The sequence below is a fragment of the Periophthalmus magnuspinnatus genome, chromosome 17 (assembly GCF_009829125.3).
Source record: "Periophthalmus magnuspinnatus isolate fPerMag1 chromosome 17, fPerMag1.2.pri, whole genome shotgun sequence".
In the NCBI taxonomy this organism is placed as follows: Eukaryota; Metazoa; Chordata; class Actinopteri; order Gobiiformes; family Gobiidae; genus Periophthalmus; species Periophthalmus magnuspinnatus.
The window spans coordinates 27,593,690-27,608,123 of record NC_047142.1 but is presented as its reverse complement, the minus strand read 5'-3'; the positions used below and the strand labels follow the sequence as shown (position 1 = coordinate 27,608,123).

Here is a 14,434-nt window from a genome sequence, read left to right as displayed (position 1 = left end):
ACTCGCGTTACCTTGTCTTTGGGGTGGTGGTGGGGGGGTCTGGGAAGAACAAAGACCCTCCCTCCACATGCTTTCGTACCCACCACGGCCCTACCGTCGCTGCATCATTAGCGGGCATTCGAGCCAGGTATGTTCCTAATTATAGGGAGGTTTAAGACTCCAGAGAACAGCCTTTACCAACCGCCAACCCTCAAACCCCAACCCCCTCCCTGCTGTTGCACCATGAGGTACAGCAGAACCGGCACAATGGAGGAGACTGGGGTTAAAGAAAAGTTTGTAGGCTGCGCGCTCATCAAAAACATCAGCGTTGACAAAAACATAGACTTGAAACGTGGACCGCAGACTTGGGGCGTCCTGCTGTGCTTTAAATGCTCGGCTTTGTGGGTCGCTGTTCTATAGTCAACATTAAATGAAATGTTGTCTCAGCACACTTTCACTTTTAACTGGGACAGGACTTTTACAAAGACCTGGATGTGTAAGGAGCAGAGGAGGACCTGGAGGAGCCGAGGAGAAGGAGTTCTTCCCAGCTTCTGTGCTGTGATCCTCAAACTTTATACGACAGAAATGACTACAATTTGTTTAAATCTGAGGGCTAATTTAGCAAAAAAAAAAAAAAAAATAGGTTAACCAGGACTTAATCAGGTCTAAACTAGGACTAACCCAGGTCTAGCCCAGGTCTAACCTAGGTCCAAACTAGGTCTAAACAAAGATGAAATCAGGGCAAAAGAAGGAATAAATCAGGTCTAAACTAGGACTAACCCAGATCTAAAGCAGGTCTAACGTAGGTCTAACCCAGGTCTAAACCAGGCCTAAACCAGGTCTAAACTAGGACTAAACAAGGACTAAACCAGGTCTAAACAAGGACTAAACAGGGAGTAAACCAGGTCTAAACCAGGTCTAAACAAGGACTAAACCAGGACTAAACCAGGTCTAAACCAGGTCTAAACTAGGACTAAACAAGGAGTAAACCAGGTCTAAACAAGGACTAAACCAGGTCTAAACCAGGTCTAAACCAGGTCTAAACCAGGACTAACCCAGGTCTAAACAAGGACTAAACAAGGACTAAACCAGGTCTAAACCAGGTCTAAACTAGGACTAAACAAGGACTAAACCAGATCTAAACAAGGACTAAACCAGGTCTAAACCAGGTCTAAACCAGGACTAAACCAGGACTAACCCAGGTCTAAACAAGGACTAAACAACGACTAAACCAGGTCTAAACCAGGTCTAAACAAGGACTAAACAAGGACTAAACCAGATCTAAACAAGGACTAAACAAGGTCTAAACCAGGTCTAAACCAGGTCTAAACCAGGTCTAAACCAGGTCTAAACCAGGACTAAACAAGGACTAAACAAGGACTAAACCAGATCTAAACAAGGACAAACAAGGACTAAACCAAAATAGGAAGCCCCAGACAGGTACCTGAAGTTGTCCCATTTTTTTTACCCCGGCCTAAAAGTGCATAGACGTTATCTCAGGTTAACTAAGTTATTTTGGTAAATTCCATTTTTCAACACTGATGGTTCAAACTTTCCAAGTTCCACGTGTATAAAAAGACGAGTTCTCTGAGTGAAACAGTTTTGCTCTGACTCCAGCTCACACTGAATATGGGATTTTAATAAGCTCTACACTCGCTGTTCTTATTCTTGTGTTTTAGAAAACTCACTGGATTGTCACATTCTGTTCTCAAACTTGTGCTTCCTGTTTGGATGAGTGCACAACCCACTTTAGACTGTTAAAAGTTTAATATCAAACCAAACGTGTTGCTGTAAACAGGGCTTGCATACAGTTAAACATGATCGTAAACATGAGCAGATAGAAATGGAGTTTTATTACAAAGGTTTCAGAGAGTTTCTAAATATCTAAACTGGTATCAAGCCTTTTCCATATTATCAAAATCAAGTTTGACATTTTAATATTTTGACAAAACTTTTTTTTTTCATTTGATCATGTGACTATATAACTTACTGAGTGAGGCGTTAGGGTCATTTTTTTTATTATACAGCACTTTTTCACCAGGCTCAAAGCACTTTACATCAAGATACCACTCACACATTCACACATTCATACACCAGTGTACACAGACAATGGGTGAGGGGGGTTAAGTGTCTTGCCTGAGAGCTTTGTGAAAGATGGAATCGCACTGCCAACCTGTGGGTCAGTGGATCTGACCGCTCAACCAATGATGTTTATGTCAAGAGCGGAATTCGTCTACACCAGGTCTAAAACAGGTTTAAGCCAGGTGTAAACTAAGACTATACCAGGTCTAAGCCAGGTCTAAAATAAGACTAAACCAGGTCTAAACCAAGTCCAAACTAAGACTAAACCAGGTCTAAACTAAGCCTAAACCAGCTCTAAAGACTCAACCAGGTCTAAACTAGTTCTAAATTAGGTCTAATCTAGGACTAATCCAGGTCTAAACCAGGTCTACACCTGGTCTGAAGACTAAACGAAGTCTAAACCAGGCCTAAACCAGTTCTAAACTAGTTCTAAAGTAGCACTAAACCAGGACTAAACCAGGAAAAACTAGGTCTGAAGAATAAACCAGGTCTAAAGTCCCATCTATTTGACCAAGTTGTGAATGAAGAACACACTGATGAAGCTAACAGTTTGTGAGAACCAGGAGCAGCCTGACCTCACAGGAATTCTAGGTTTGTAGAATGTTTCTCAGAGCACAAATATCTCTCGTTCATGTCCCGGCGTCTTGAATTAAAGCGTTCAATTAACACCTTCCACACCTAAAAAGGAACAGCGTTTTGAAGCGACATCGCCTTTATCTCCTCCTGCCTTCGATCCCGGCGTCTGTGACAACAATGAGACTGGAAGGATCATATGAGCGGCAAAGTGGTGGAGTGTGAGAGATGGGGCTTAAAGCACATGAGGGCTCTGCTTGTGCTTTTTGGCAGTGGGAGCATTGTTGGGGTGGGATCAGACCCGGAATGTGTCATCGGTCTAGCCCAAAACTGTCAGTCAGTGAGCGTCCTGCCGCAAGCCTTGTGTCTCCATGACAACGCATTCTCATCAGAAAAAGCGCACTACTGATATACTACTATAAGTGCAAAAAAAATACATAAAGTTACTCACCACTTTGAGTTCTGGCACCGATCGACTCAATGTCCACTCTTGGCTGTTGACGAAAGAGTCTGCAAGAAGAAAAAAAAGATGGTGAGTACACTGCAGACGGAAACATAGACTGTGTAAAGAAGTGGACTAAGTGACGTCACCCACAGCTTTCCAGTCTAATGAACCTCTTTAAGATATCAGCTATAGGGGCCAATTTGGAGCAGAGTTCCACATTTACAATTACCATGAGTATCATAGCAACCAAAGAGCCAATCCAGAGCAAGGCTGTTGAAGGTAACATCCCTTCCAAATCAGGCATCTTCTTTCCCCAAAGTCGCTCCTGCTAACGTTAGCAACAGCAGTGTGGGCGCATAGCAACATTGTCAATCAAACCTGTTGCTAATGCTAGCAGAAGCGACTTTGGGGAAAGAAGGTGCCAGATTTGTCTGTTATTAATGTTCATATCTTGATTTTCAGAAAAAAACAGTGAACTAAAAAACCCAGGATCATGTAGAGCGGGTTAATACAAATATTTAAGACCAAAATAACGAGTCTGACAGCAGCAGTTACAGAGAGAGGACACAACTTTTCAATGTAAAGTGAATTGGAGCCAGAAGCACGATCACTTCCTGTTTGGAACGCAGCGGCTAGCAGGTTAGCTATGTCCATTTATATATACATTCTATAAAAGTACAATTATAGATTGCACAACAGATGTAGTCGTTACTTAAGTACATGGAAACTGTCATCAGAGCTAGATCCATTAACAGAAGCTGGTACATATAAAGTAGATTAACCATTCAAACAGTTTCTCACACTGGAGCCACAGCTTGCAGTCAGAAATGTCATTAAACCAAGCTATTTATATCGGCTGTTCTTCTGTTGCTATGGTCACTTGTAATTTGGCAGACGACGAAACCTCATTGTTATTCACATGAGCATATCTACACTGTGACCATAAAAGTTTTTTATGGGGTAATACAAAACAAATGGGAGTTCAAGAACAAAAGCCTTTCCGGATTATTCAAAATTTGTGCAAAGTCATTGAGTTTTTTAATTGCTGCACACAATAATAAGTATGAATCATTAGCACAAATTGTGTTTTAAGCCGAGAAACTACGGGACACATCAGTCACAACAGTTATTAGTTTTAACGTCGCTCAAGTCGTTCTAAAGTCAAACCAAAGTTAATGAAACAATTTGCTAAGAAAAGTAGCAGACATAAAATTAAATGGCCTCGTCTCCATCTACAACAGATCATCCCCCTGCAGTGAAAACTTCAACTGGGCCAAAACTTAAAGGGCCCATACTACACTATTAAAGGGCCAATATTAACTTAAAGGGCCCATATCAGGCTATTCTCTGATCTGTTCTAATGTTGTTTCCTCATCACAAACAGACCTGGAGTTGTGTTTTGTTTCATTCACCCATGTTTAACACACAAACCCTGCATATTTAGGCTGAGTTCTTCTCTCAAACTGAAAACACTCTGTTCCACCTTGTGATGTCATCATGTCGTAATACAGGAAGTCCTCCATTTGGTTTGTAAACTGCATACACCTTCAGTAGAATCAGTTAGATCATTTCAGACCTGGAATTGCCAATCTCTACTGAACTAAAGGTAAAAGGAGCTGTTAATGTGAAAACTACCACTTCATGATGTCCCAAGGTGAAACAGAGCATTTTTTTATTATTAGACAGACTAATAATAAAATTTTACTCAAACATTTGTGAACGAAACAAAACGCAACTCCAGGTCTGTTTTTGAAGAGGGAACAGCATTAGAATATGACATTTTGTATAATATAGGACCTTTAAAGGTGCAGTATGTAACTTTTAGTCATTGACCCAGGGAATTTTGCTGGATCGGAAATTATTCCCAGATATTGCTTCTAGGGATGTGTTGGGTGGGCCTTCGATTTGATGTAACAAGACTATTTACTGATGTAGGCCTACGACGTCTCACAAAGCTGAAATAACAATTACATAACACAGTTGGATCCATTTTGCAAAAAAAAAAGCAAAAATATCAATATCGTATAGGAGCTGAAAAACCTTGACATCCTCAGGAACTTTCTTGTCTCCACAGAGATATTGTTGATTTGACTAAAATGCTTCACAGTATTATATTAACGTCTCTATCCTGCATTTAATCACTTGCAGGAGTTTTTATTATTCTAGAATACCACAAAAAACACATATTCTTACAGTGAGCGGGCTCGCCTCTCCACAGACTATACATGTAACACAGCTGGTGGCCAGACTCTGGAACATTCTATGCAAAGAAATCTTCATGGAGACAAATGGGTAGCTGGCTTACCACCACAAAAGTTACACAGTGCACCTTTAAGGCAAGTAAACTGTAAACGGTCACATTGTTATACAGCTCTTCATCAAGGAACCACTCACCCATTCACACACACATTCATACACACATTAATACACCAGTGTGCGCAGACACTGGGGCGATGACCTCAGTGCATGAACAGTAAGGACACTCTGGATGCATAAGTGAGGAATAACTGTAGTATCACGTACAGCGCCTTTAAGCAGCTGCCCTAATATTGGGCTTGTAACTTGGTGAGGACTCGTAAAGGGATTTGGGTAATCCTTCTCAACAGACACCTTTTATGAGACCTGATCCAACATGTCGGAGTTTCCAGTGGCATTTGGATAAAGATCACTGTGAGAAAGACCAGACCGAACTGCTCTAAGTGAACAAAACACAGAGAAATGACAAGTTCCACAGTCCCACCTCCACCTCACACAACCCTGTCACAACAGCAATTATAACAAAGACTCTTTTCCTGCCTAGGATCAGTGCTTTACCCCCAAAACACTCTGAAAACTAAACCGCCTTCAAATGTGTAGGTGGGTAATGCCAGGCTAACCCCAGTCAAGCCTTAACCACAACAATTAAAAGTATTAAGTGAACACATGCTCAGCCTTGAGAGTTGCGACAATTTCCTTAAGTGCTGCAGGCAACGCTTCACCAATGACAGTATAAACGCTACCCATTCAAACATACACCGGTACTTTATAGGAGAATGACTCACTCTGGGAGAAGGGCCAGCCAAAATCCCTTTTAACCCACTGCAATTAGCATCAGATACAGCCCGCACATACAATATTTACTTATTCCTGACCAGTATTTACAATGAGGCCACTCTCTTGTTGTGGTGGAGCCTCCCCAAAAACACAGGAGTCTTTCATTTCGTTGAAGCCGCGGCGGGTCCAGACACGCGGCCGGGATGATGCCGCTCGAGAGGGCACATCCAGGCAGATCTGACAGCGTTTCCAAAAAGGTTATTAGCTCATGCTCCCGGGGGGGTTTCCAACACAAGAGTCATTGTTACGGAAGCATGAGTTTTACTATAAAACCTACAACAGCTTTAAGCAAACTAAGGCTAACGCTAAGCTAACCCGAGAATGACCCCGCTGAACCGTATCACTGTGAATGAAGAAAACCGGTTTAGCCACAACAGCAATGAAAATAGAAGTAGATGAGTTCAAAATAAGTCCACTGTGTACTGTCTGCATCTAATTATAAAGCCTTTTACTATTTAGGAAGTGTGTACTTAGCATGCTAGTTGTTGTTTGCTTTACAGTGACGCCATGGTGGGTGATGTATTCAATTCTGTTACTTGAGTAAAAAGTACAGATACTGCTCTCAAATGTAGTTAAGTAAAAGTATAAAGTACACACTTTAAAATGTATTTAAGTAGAATTTTGAGGTATCTGTGCTTTACTTAAGTACATTAATACTTTGTTACCTTCGACCACTGCCATGACAAAAAAACTTCGCTCTGGTCTCTGAAAGTTGTGGAAAGTGCTTATAAACTCATCATGGTGAATCATTAGGATGCTCTGAATGCATAAAGTCAGTGAGGAGTAACTTTGGACCACTGCAAACTGTTTAAAATCAACTAGTTCTGTTTTAAAGGTTTTAAGATAAAAATCCAGTATAGTGCCTTTAATATGTATGTACAACCAAGTAATGTGATCTTTTCAGGCTTTTTGTAGTAGCAGCAAATTTGAAATAAGTGGCAGTTATTTGGCAAAGGAAACATGATTTATGCAGGGGGAAATTTAGCTGTTAGTTAATGTGTCTCCCCCTCGCTGATGTCACACAATTGTCGGAACTTTTGGCTTTTCCCCAGCCAACTTTCAACACATCCTAGTACATTTATTCTCAAGTCAATTTGGAAGCATTTCTCAAATATGGTCATCACTTCTTCCTGTATGGATTAGCCCCGCCTACATCCCCTGATGCCCCATTGGACGTTTACATGGCGTCTGACCTTTCCTCTTAACAAGCTCAAATGTTCCTCTCTTGGCCCATCACAGTTTTGATCTCACAGAGGGACAAACTGTTACACCTCTTCTCCAGGACACATCAGAACAAAGGCCAGAGATTGATTACGCTACCGTCAAAATGTCACCAAAGGCCAACCAACTTTTTACCTTGCCACACGTGCAGCTCTGGAACATTCCCTTATCAGTGACCATAACCACAGCACTGACCCATCCAGGAGCACAGACCACAGACTGTATATAGAAGTGGAGTAAATGAAGCTCATCAGTGGCTAATTTGGAGCAGAGTTGTATATTTGGAATTCTGACCACGAGTATCATAGCAACCAAAGAGCCAATCAGGAGCGAGGCTGTTGAAAGTAACACCCCTTAACGCCCGCACCACTGGTTTAGCAACGCTGTCAATCAAACCTGTCACTAACGCTAGCAGGAGTGACCTTGGGGAAAGGCGGTGCCTGATTTGTCTGTTATTAATGTTCATATCTTGATTTATGGAAAAAAAAAAACTAGTGAAATAAAAACCCCAGGATCATGTAGAGCGGGTTAATACAAGTCTGACAGCAGCAGTTACAGAGAGAGGGGACACAGTTTTTCAGTGTAAAGTGAATTGGAGCCAGAGTTGATGGGGTTGGAAGTGCAGACCATGATCACTTCCTGTTTAGAACGTGGTGGCTAGCAGGTTAGCTTTGTCCATTTGTATATACAGTCTATGGCACAGACACAGATGGTGAGAGGACGGCTGGACACAATGGAACACTTTAACGTCTGAGAGCTCATTACATAATATTGTGGAAGTGTGGGTGGGTAGTTTGGGTGCAGCTCCAAAGTCAAAACCTGTTTATATTGTTTAACAGTCACTTGTCATGACTGGACAATAGGCCTTAAATCCAAACGATCTCTTAAAGTAATAGCTAAGAAAGTAATGTGACCCAAATGAATGAGTTCTGCACATTTTGGACTTAAAAAAGTTAAAGGGTCTGTGCCACACAACTCTCTGACCTGTTCTAATGTTGTCTCCTCATCACAAACAGACCTGGAGTTGTGTTTTGTTTCATTCACACATGTTTAACACATATACCTTGCATATTTAGGCTGAGTTCTTCTGTCAAACTGAAAACACTCTGTTCCATCTTGTGATGTCATCATGTGGTAATACAGGAAGTGCTCCACTGGGTTTTTAAACTCCCCACACCTTCACTAGAATCATTTGGACCATTTTAGTCCTGGAATTGCCAATCTCTACTGAACTAAAGATAAAAGGAGTTGTTAACTTGAAAACTACCACTTCATGACATCACAAGGTGGAACAGAGCATTTTAAGCTATGGAGATGTAGACAGACTGATAACAAAGTGTTACTCAAACATGTGTGAAAGAAACAAAACACAACTCCAGGTCTGTTTTTGAGGAGGTAACAACATTAGAACATGGATTAAAGATGAAAAGAGACAGTTTCGCAGAATACATACAAAGTAAAGCTGTATTTAAAACTCTGCGTAATTAATCTTTTTTTTTTTTTTATTAATTTATTTAGGAAATTTAATTAGGACAGTGCATATTAATCAACATGTCAACAAACAGCATCAATGTAAATATGCCGGAATTAGAACAATAGCTAGGTTACATCCGTTGCCCTAATCTGGTGGGTCTGCACTCTCTGGATCCTCTGTCTGCACTTTGTGGGTCCTCTTTATCTGAGGGAGTTACTGCAGCTCTATACTCCACCCAGAGCCCTGAGGTCAAAGGTCAGCTGACCAGCTCCTGCTGCTGTGCCCAAAGCCAGGCTCAAGACCAGAGGTGACACAGCCTTTTCTGTGGCAGCGCTGAGACTATGGAACAGCGCCCTCTGCCTGTCAGATCCTCTCCGACAGGTGGAGTCTTTAACACAATTTAAGACTAGACTGAAAACCCACCTCTCCCCCCTGGTATTTAACACTAGACAGGATATACAGGTGTTTCATTGTTCTGTTCCTATGTATCGTGTATCTGTATATTTGTTGTTGATTTTTATGTGAAATTTTAAATGTGCTACAGAAATAAACTTGAACTGAACTGGTGGTGGGTCTGCAAACTTTAAGTAGAATAAAAAACGCTAAGGAACTTCTAAGCCTATAATAAAAATCAGTTTGTAAATGTAGTCCATCCAAAACCTCTTATTACCAGACTGGGCTCCCCCTTTAAACTGCCAGTGCACACAAACACATGATTATGTTACCCGTTCTTATCTGTCTCTTACTAAAGTTTCCATAGCGACGCAAACATAGAACAAAAATTTCTAGTTGTGGTCCATACGGAACATTACATTTACGCTCGTCTCTTCTGCACTGATTATCATAGCCAACTTCTGTGCCATTGTGGGAGCGGGTGCACTGGGAGCGAGTGCCCCAAAGAGCCACCCCCTAATTGAATCCATATGCGCCCGTATTTTAACGATGAGGCAGCCCACACTACTGCTCCAGAATGCCTATGGAAACAGAGCGCGCGATGCCCATAGGAGGACACCAGCCCCTTTGTCTCTTCTGTGGAAGGAAAAATAAGAGTTAGCTAGCTAGCATGTTTGTGGGGTCTTTCACTTCACTGCCCATGTCCGCTTACATAAAACTGCCCTTTCAGCGCGATCATGTGACCACAATGAGAGCGGACTCCCGGGGCCTATAGAAGGAACGAGAGTGTGTGTGAGTGTGTGAGTGTGTGTTTGAGAGTGTGTTTGATTGTCTGAGTGTGTGTTTGATTGTCTGAGTGTGTGTTTGAGTGTCTGAGTGTGTGTTTGTTCGTCTCAGTGTGTATTTGAGTGTGTGTTTGTGCGTCTGAGTGTGTGTTTGTTCGTATCAGTGTGTGTTTGAGTGTGTGTTTGTGCGTCTGAGTGTGTGTTTGTTCGTATCAGTGTGTGTTTGAGTGTGTGTTTGTGCGTCTGAGTGTGTGTTTGTTCGTCTCAGTGTATGTTTGAGTGTGTGTTTGTGCGTCTGAGTGTGTGTTTGTGCGTCTGAGTGTATGTTTGAGTGTGTGTTTGTGGGTCTGAGTGTGTGTTTGTTCGTCTCAGTGTGTGTTTGTGTGTTTGAGCGTGTGTTTGAACGTGTTTGAGCGTGTATTTGAGTGTCTGAGTGTGTGTTTGTTCGTATCAGTGTGTGTTTGAGCGTGTATTTCAGTGTGTTAGTGCGTCTGAGCGTGTGTTTGTGTGCTTGAGTGTGTGTTTGAGCATGTATTTGAGTGTGTGTTCGTGCGTTTGAGTGTGTGTTTGAGTGATTTTTGGAACGGCAGGAGGAGGAACACTCTTGAGGTCTGAAGCGAGTGCTGCGGCTCTGACTCGGCTCCAGACCAAACCGTTCCCATCGCTGTAAATTACAGACTGAGAATAAGCTCACAATTAGTATTTTGACCCCCCTCATTCGCCGACCTCACGACCGACCCACATTCCACAGACGACTACTTTTAACATGAACAACTCCAGCAACCTCATGGGAGACGTTTACACAGAGCGGAAAATCTATGAAGAGCTGTCATAATTAGGCATGGGACGATAGTGAAATTTTGTGTGACGATTATCATGGCCAAAATAATTGCAATTAACGATTATATCATGATAATAATTAAAGTTATTATGGATATGAATAATTATAACTTCAACAGAGAATATTGTGGATGAGCAGGGCCGTTGACAAAAATTTGGAGGCCCGGGAAATAAGCCTCACATAGCCCCCCCGTAATACAAATTAATAGGAAGAGTGTCCAATTCTGGGCCCCTTTTTGTGGCTCAGTTCGTAGAGCATGATTCAAAGGTTGGTGGTTCGTATCCCGCTCTCGAAATAATCATTGGTAGAGCGGTAGAGCTGTATAAAAATGGGACTGTTTACCATTTACAATTTTTAAGGAAATTAAAATGGAGTCATAATTTGGTTTAGTTTATGACATTAACGGAAACAATACCATTAACACAATACAAAACAATGAAAACCCTGAAGATTTTAAAATGTGAAATGGTTAGAGTTCATCTAAAAGTATTCGTACACATTAAAAGTATGTACCCGTAGCCACCCAGCAGCTCATCGGGTTGTTCCACGGCTCTTTCAATTCCTTTTTTATATCATTTTGGCTAATGTCTCTTGATCCCATTATAAATATGCATTCTTGATGTGAGCGGGCTTGCCTCTTCACAGATGTGACCTATAACTGGCCGGTCGGTGCCACCTGCTCATCTGCATGGAATTAGTTTGAATACATTTAACACCATACAGCGGAACATTCCAGGCAAAGCGATAGCATGTTCATGGAAACAAACAGGTAGAGGGCGCTCCACCAGAAAACTTACATAGTGCCACTTTAACAATATACTACTTGCATTTGAATAATCTAAAGATATTTGTTACACAGTGTTGCTGCGATTAATACTCACTAGCCACGTTTTAAGTTTAATTGACACGTAATTAGTCTGCCTACATCTCTAAAGCTCAAAATGCTCTGGTCCGCCTTGTGATGTCATGCAGTGGTAGTTTTCAAGTTAACAGCTCCTTTTACCTTTAGTTCAGTAGAGATTGGCAACTCCGGGGCTGAAATTATCCAACTGATTCTAGTGAAGGTGTATGGAGTTTAAAAATGCAGCTGAGCACTTCTGGTAAAAGGATCACTACAGGGGACTAGTTTGGTAACTTTATTAACCCATAGACATGTCCTCTCTATTGTGCAGCCCTACAATCAAGTTTTGCAAAGCCTCTGAAAACGAAGTAAAAAATGCCGTCAAACACAACCAGGGGAAGGAAACCTGAAACGCACACATCTCAGAGCTTTGGTTTATCTGCAAACAAGCATCGATTCTCGGATTTTCATCAAACGCAAGCGGCTCTGATTCTGTTACACAAGCTAATGATAAGGCTGGTGATGTGATCGTGGGGAGCCAGAACCATGGCTTATGTTTTCATGTCTGACTTTGTGACAAGCGTCATTAGAATGGAGACAGATAGCTGTTATTAAAATCTCATCGGGGCGTGTTTGAGTCAGTGATCAAACTACAGAATCACAAGTTCAAAATGAAAATTAAAATGATGCGTTTAGTGATTAATGGTTGATAATGCATTTCAAACTGACATGAAAAACCCATGAATAGAATGAATGTGTTTATGTCAGAAAGTTTTGTAAATCCTGTCAAACGCCAAATGTCCAAATGTCCAAACACTCCCATCTCTCTTATTTGGAATATTTGGAATGAGTTTTATCCACGTTTGGATGTTTGGGATTGACTCCTTTTCAAGGAATTCCAAGTTCTGATTAGCTGAGGGTGAACACAGACCCACCCCACACCACCAACCAAACTAGCACCAAAATGTAAACAAACGAGGCAATTAAGGCATTCAGGACTGTGAAAGAGACACAGACATGACATTAACTGCACAAAAACATAATAAACTAGAATCCAATGATTCACCATCAAAAGGCAGAAACACGACACAATCCTTTATGTTATCGTCAGTGAACATTACAGACTGTGGCCCTGTTTCAAGAAACAGGTTTAGGCCAAATTTAGATGTCGTTAAAAGCTCTGAGAAACCCTGAGTCAGTCTCCAAGGTAATGTACTGTGAACTTGATCTGGTCCAGAGCAGGTTTGACCCTCTAACCCTGAGTTTACCCCAAGTCTGCTCCTCAAGGAGAGCTCTGATTTACAGTTCACTTGCTCATTCAAAATAAGTTACATATGGTTTAATAATGAGGATTTAACTTTAAGTGACTTTATTTTCCACTTTTAAACATGTAGTTTCAATTTGTAATTTATAATAGTACACAACTCACTGCTGATAACGTCTTAAATCCTAAAAAAAAAATTGTGAAGTTCATCACTTGAAGCAAATAGATCTATTAATGTAGTTAACTGTTGCCTTAAAATGAATTAATACATTTACACACATATTTAATACTAATATAATATAATAATAACATATATCAGAGCTGTAAGTACAAAATGTATAAATAAAGGTAAAATAAAAACTATAATGTGGTTTATAGCATCACTCCAATCCTTTATTTAAATATTACTTAACAGTCCATTTTAATACCAAACCTGACCCTGTGCGCGGTCACATGACTTCCTGTCCTAAGACGGATGCCTCCTCTTGTTTACCGTTGCCATGGTGAATCCTCTTTTCGGACATCCACTGGTCATGGCTTTTGTCCTCCTGGTCCAACGCTGAAATTCCCATTTCAGAAAACAGGTTTGGAGCAGGGTTGGCGCAGTGTGAGTCTGATAACTCTGAGTCAGGAATTACACTCTGGATTAGTTGAACCGGTTATAAATAGAGTAATAAATAAGGTAAGTTAACCGTATACGTAACCGTGACGCAATTTTAAAAGCAACATCTTGGAACAGTCTTTACAGAAATACAGTGAGGTATAATGATGTAATATATATAACTTTTTGCACTGGCAGTTTAACCGATCGCTTCGTCTAAAACTTTTCAAAGTCAGGAGGATGCGCGACTTCCTCCCTGTTCCCGCTGGTGAAACATTATCATTGCCCCATCTTTGTCACCCATCGATCTTTCAAAACTCAACATGGCTGCAACCAAGATCAAATGCATAATTCATATCTTTTTCAAATGGCTCGTTTCTTAAGCAGCCCGAGTTTGACGGAGAAATAAATTGGCAGTGGTTTGCGGCGAGGAGAAGGGAGTAAAAAGGGAATCTAAAGCTCTATGAATATATTTTCTGTCAGCTCGGAGTTAAAGGAGGAAAGGATCAGACTGGGAATTTTGCGTAAACTCTTTAATAGATACGGGCGAGTCGGAGTGAGTTAGGATCAGGGCTCATCGCCGCTTCCTGTCTGCTGTAGAGCGGAGATAACTTTACACTGTGTTGGTTTAAGCTGAGGTGCTGCTGGACTCGTACGAGCAGGTGATGAGAAGGTACAAGACTAAATATATGGTATGGCTATGTTATTGTGTCATTTACAGCAAGTTAGAAGGAAACAGGCAGCATGGTTATATAAGCTTGAAGGGTAAATCAGTCCTGTTGAGCTTGTGTCTCTATGGTTCCCTGCGGATCATTATGTTATAATTTACACATTTTAAATCA

At 41.2% G+C, this 14,434-nt stretch overlaps 1 protein-coding gene across 5 annotated transcripts in view; it reads right to left on the bottom strand.

The window, feature by feature from the left end:
- The window catches only part of agap3 (ArfGAP with GTPase domain, ankyrin repeat and PH domain 3), a 229,141-nt gene that overhangs the window by 111,702 nt on the left and 103,005 nt on the right, over positions 1-14,434 (bottom strand). For all 5 annotated transcript variants that reach the window (XM_033982327.2, XM_055228496.1, XM_055228495.1 and 2 more), the window contains exon 2: positions 3,086-3,144. In XM_033982327.2, coding sequence (XP_033838218.1) covers positions 3,086-3,144 — 59 coding nt within the window. The remainder of the gene's footprint in view (positions 1-3,085; positions 3,145-14,434) is intronic.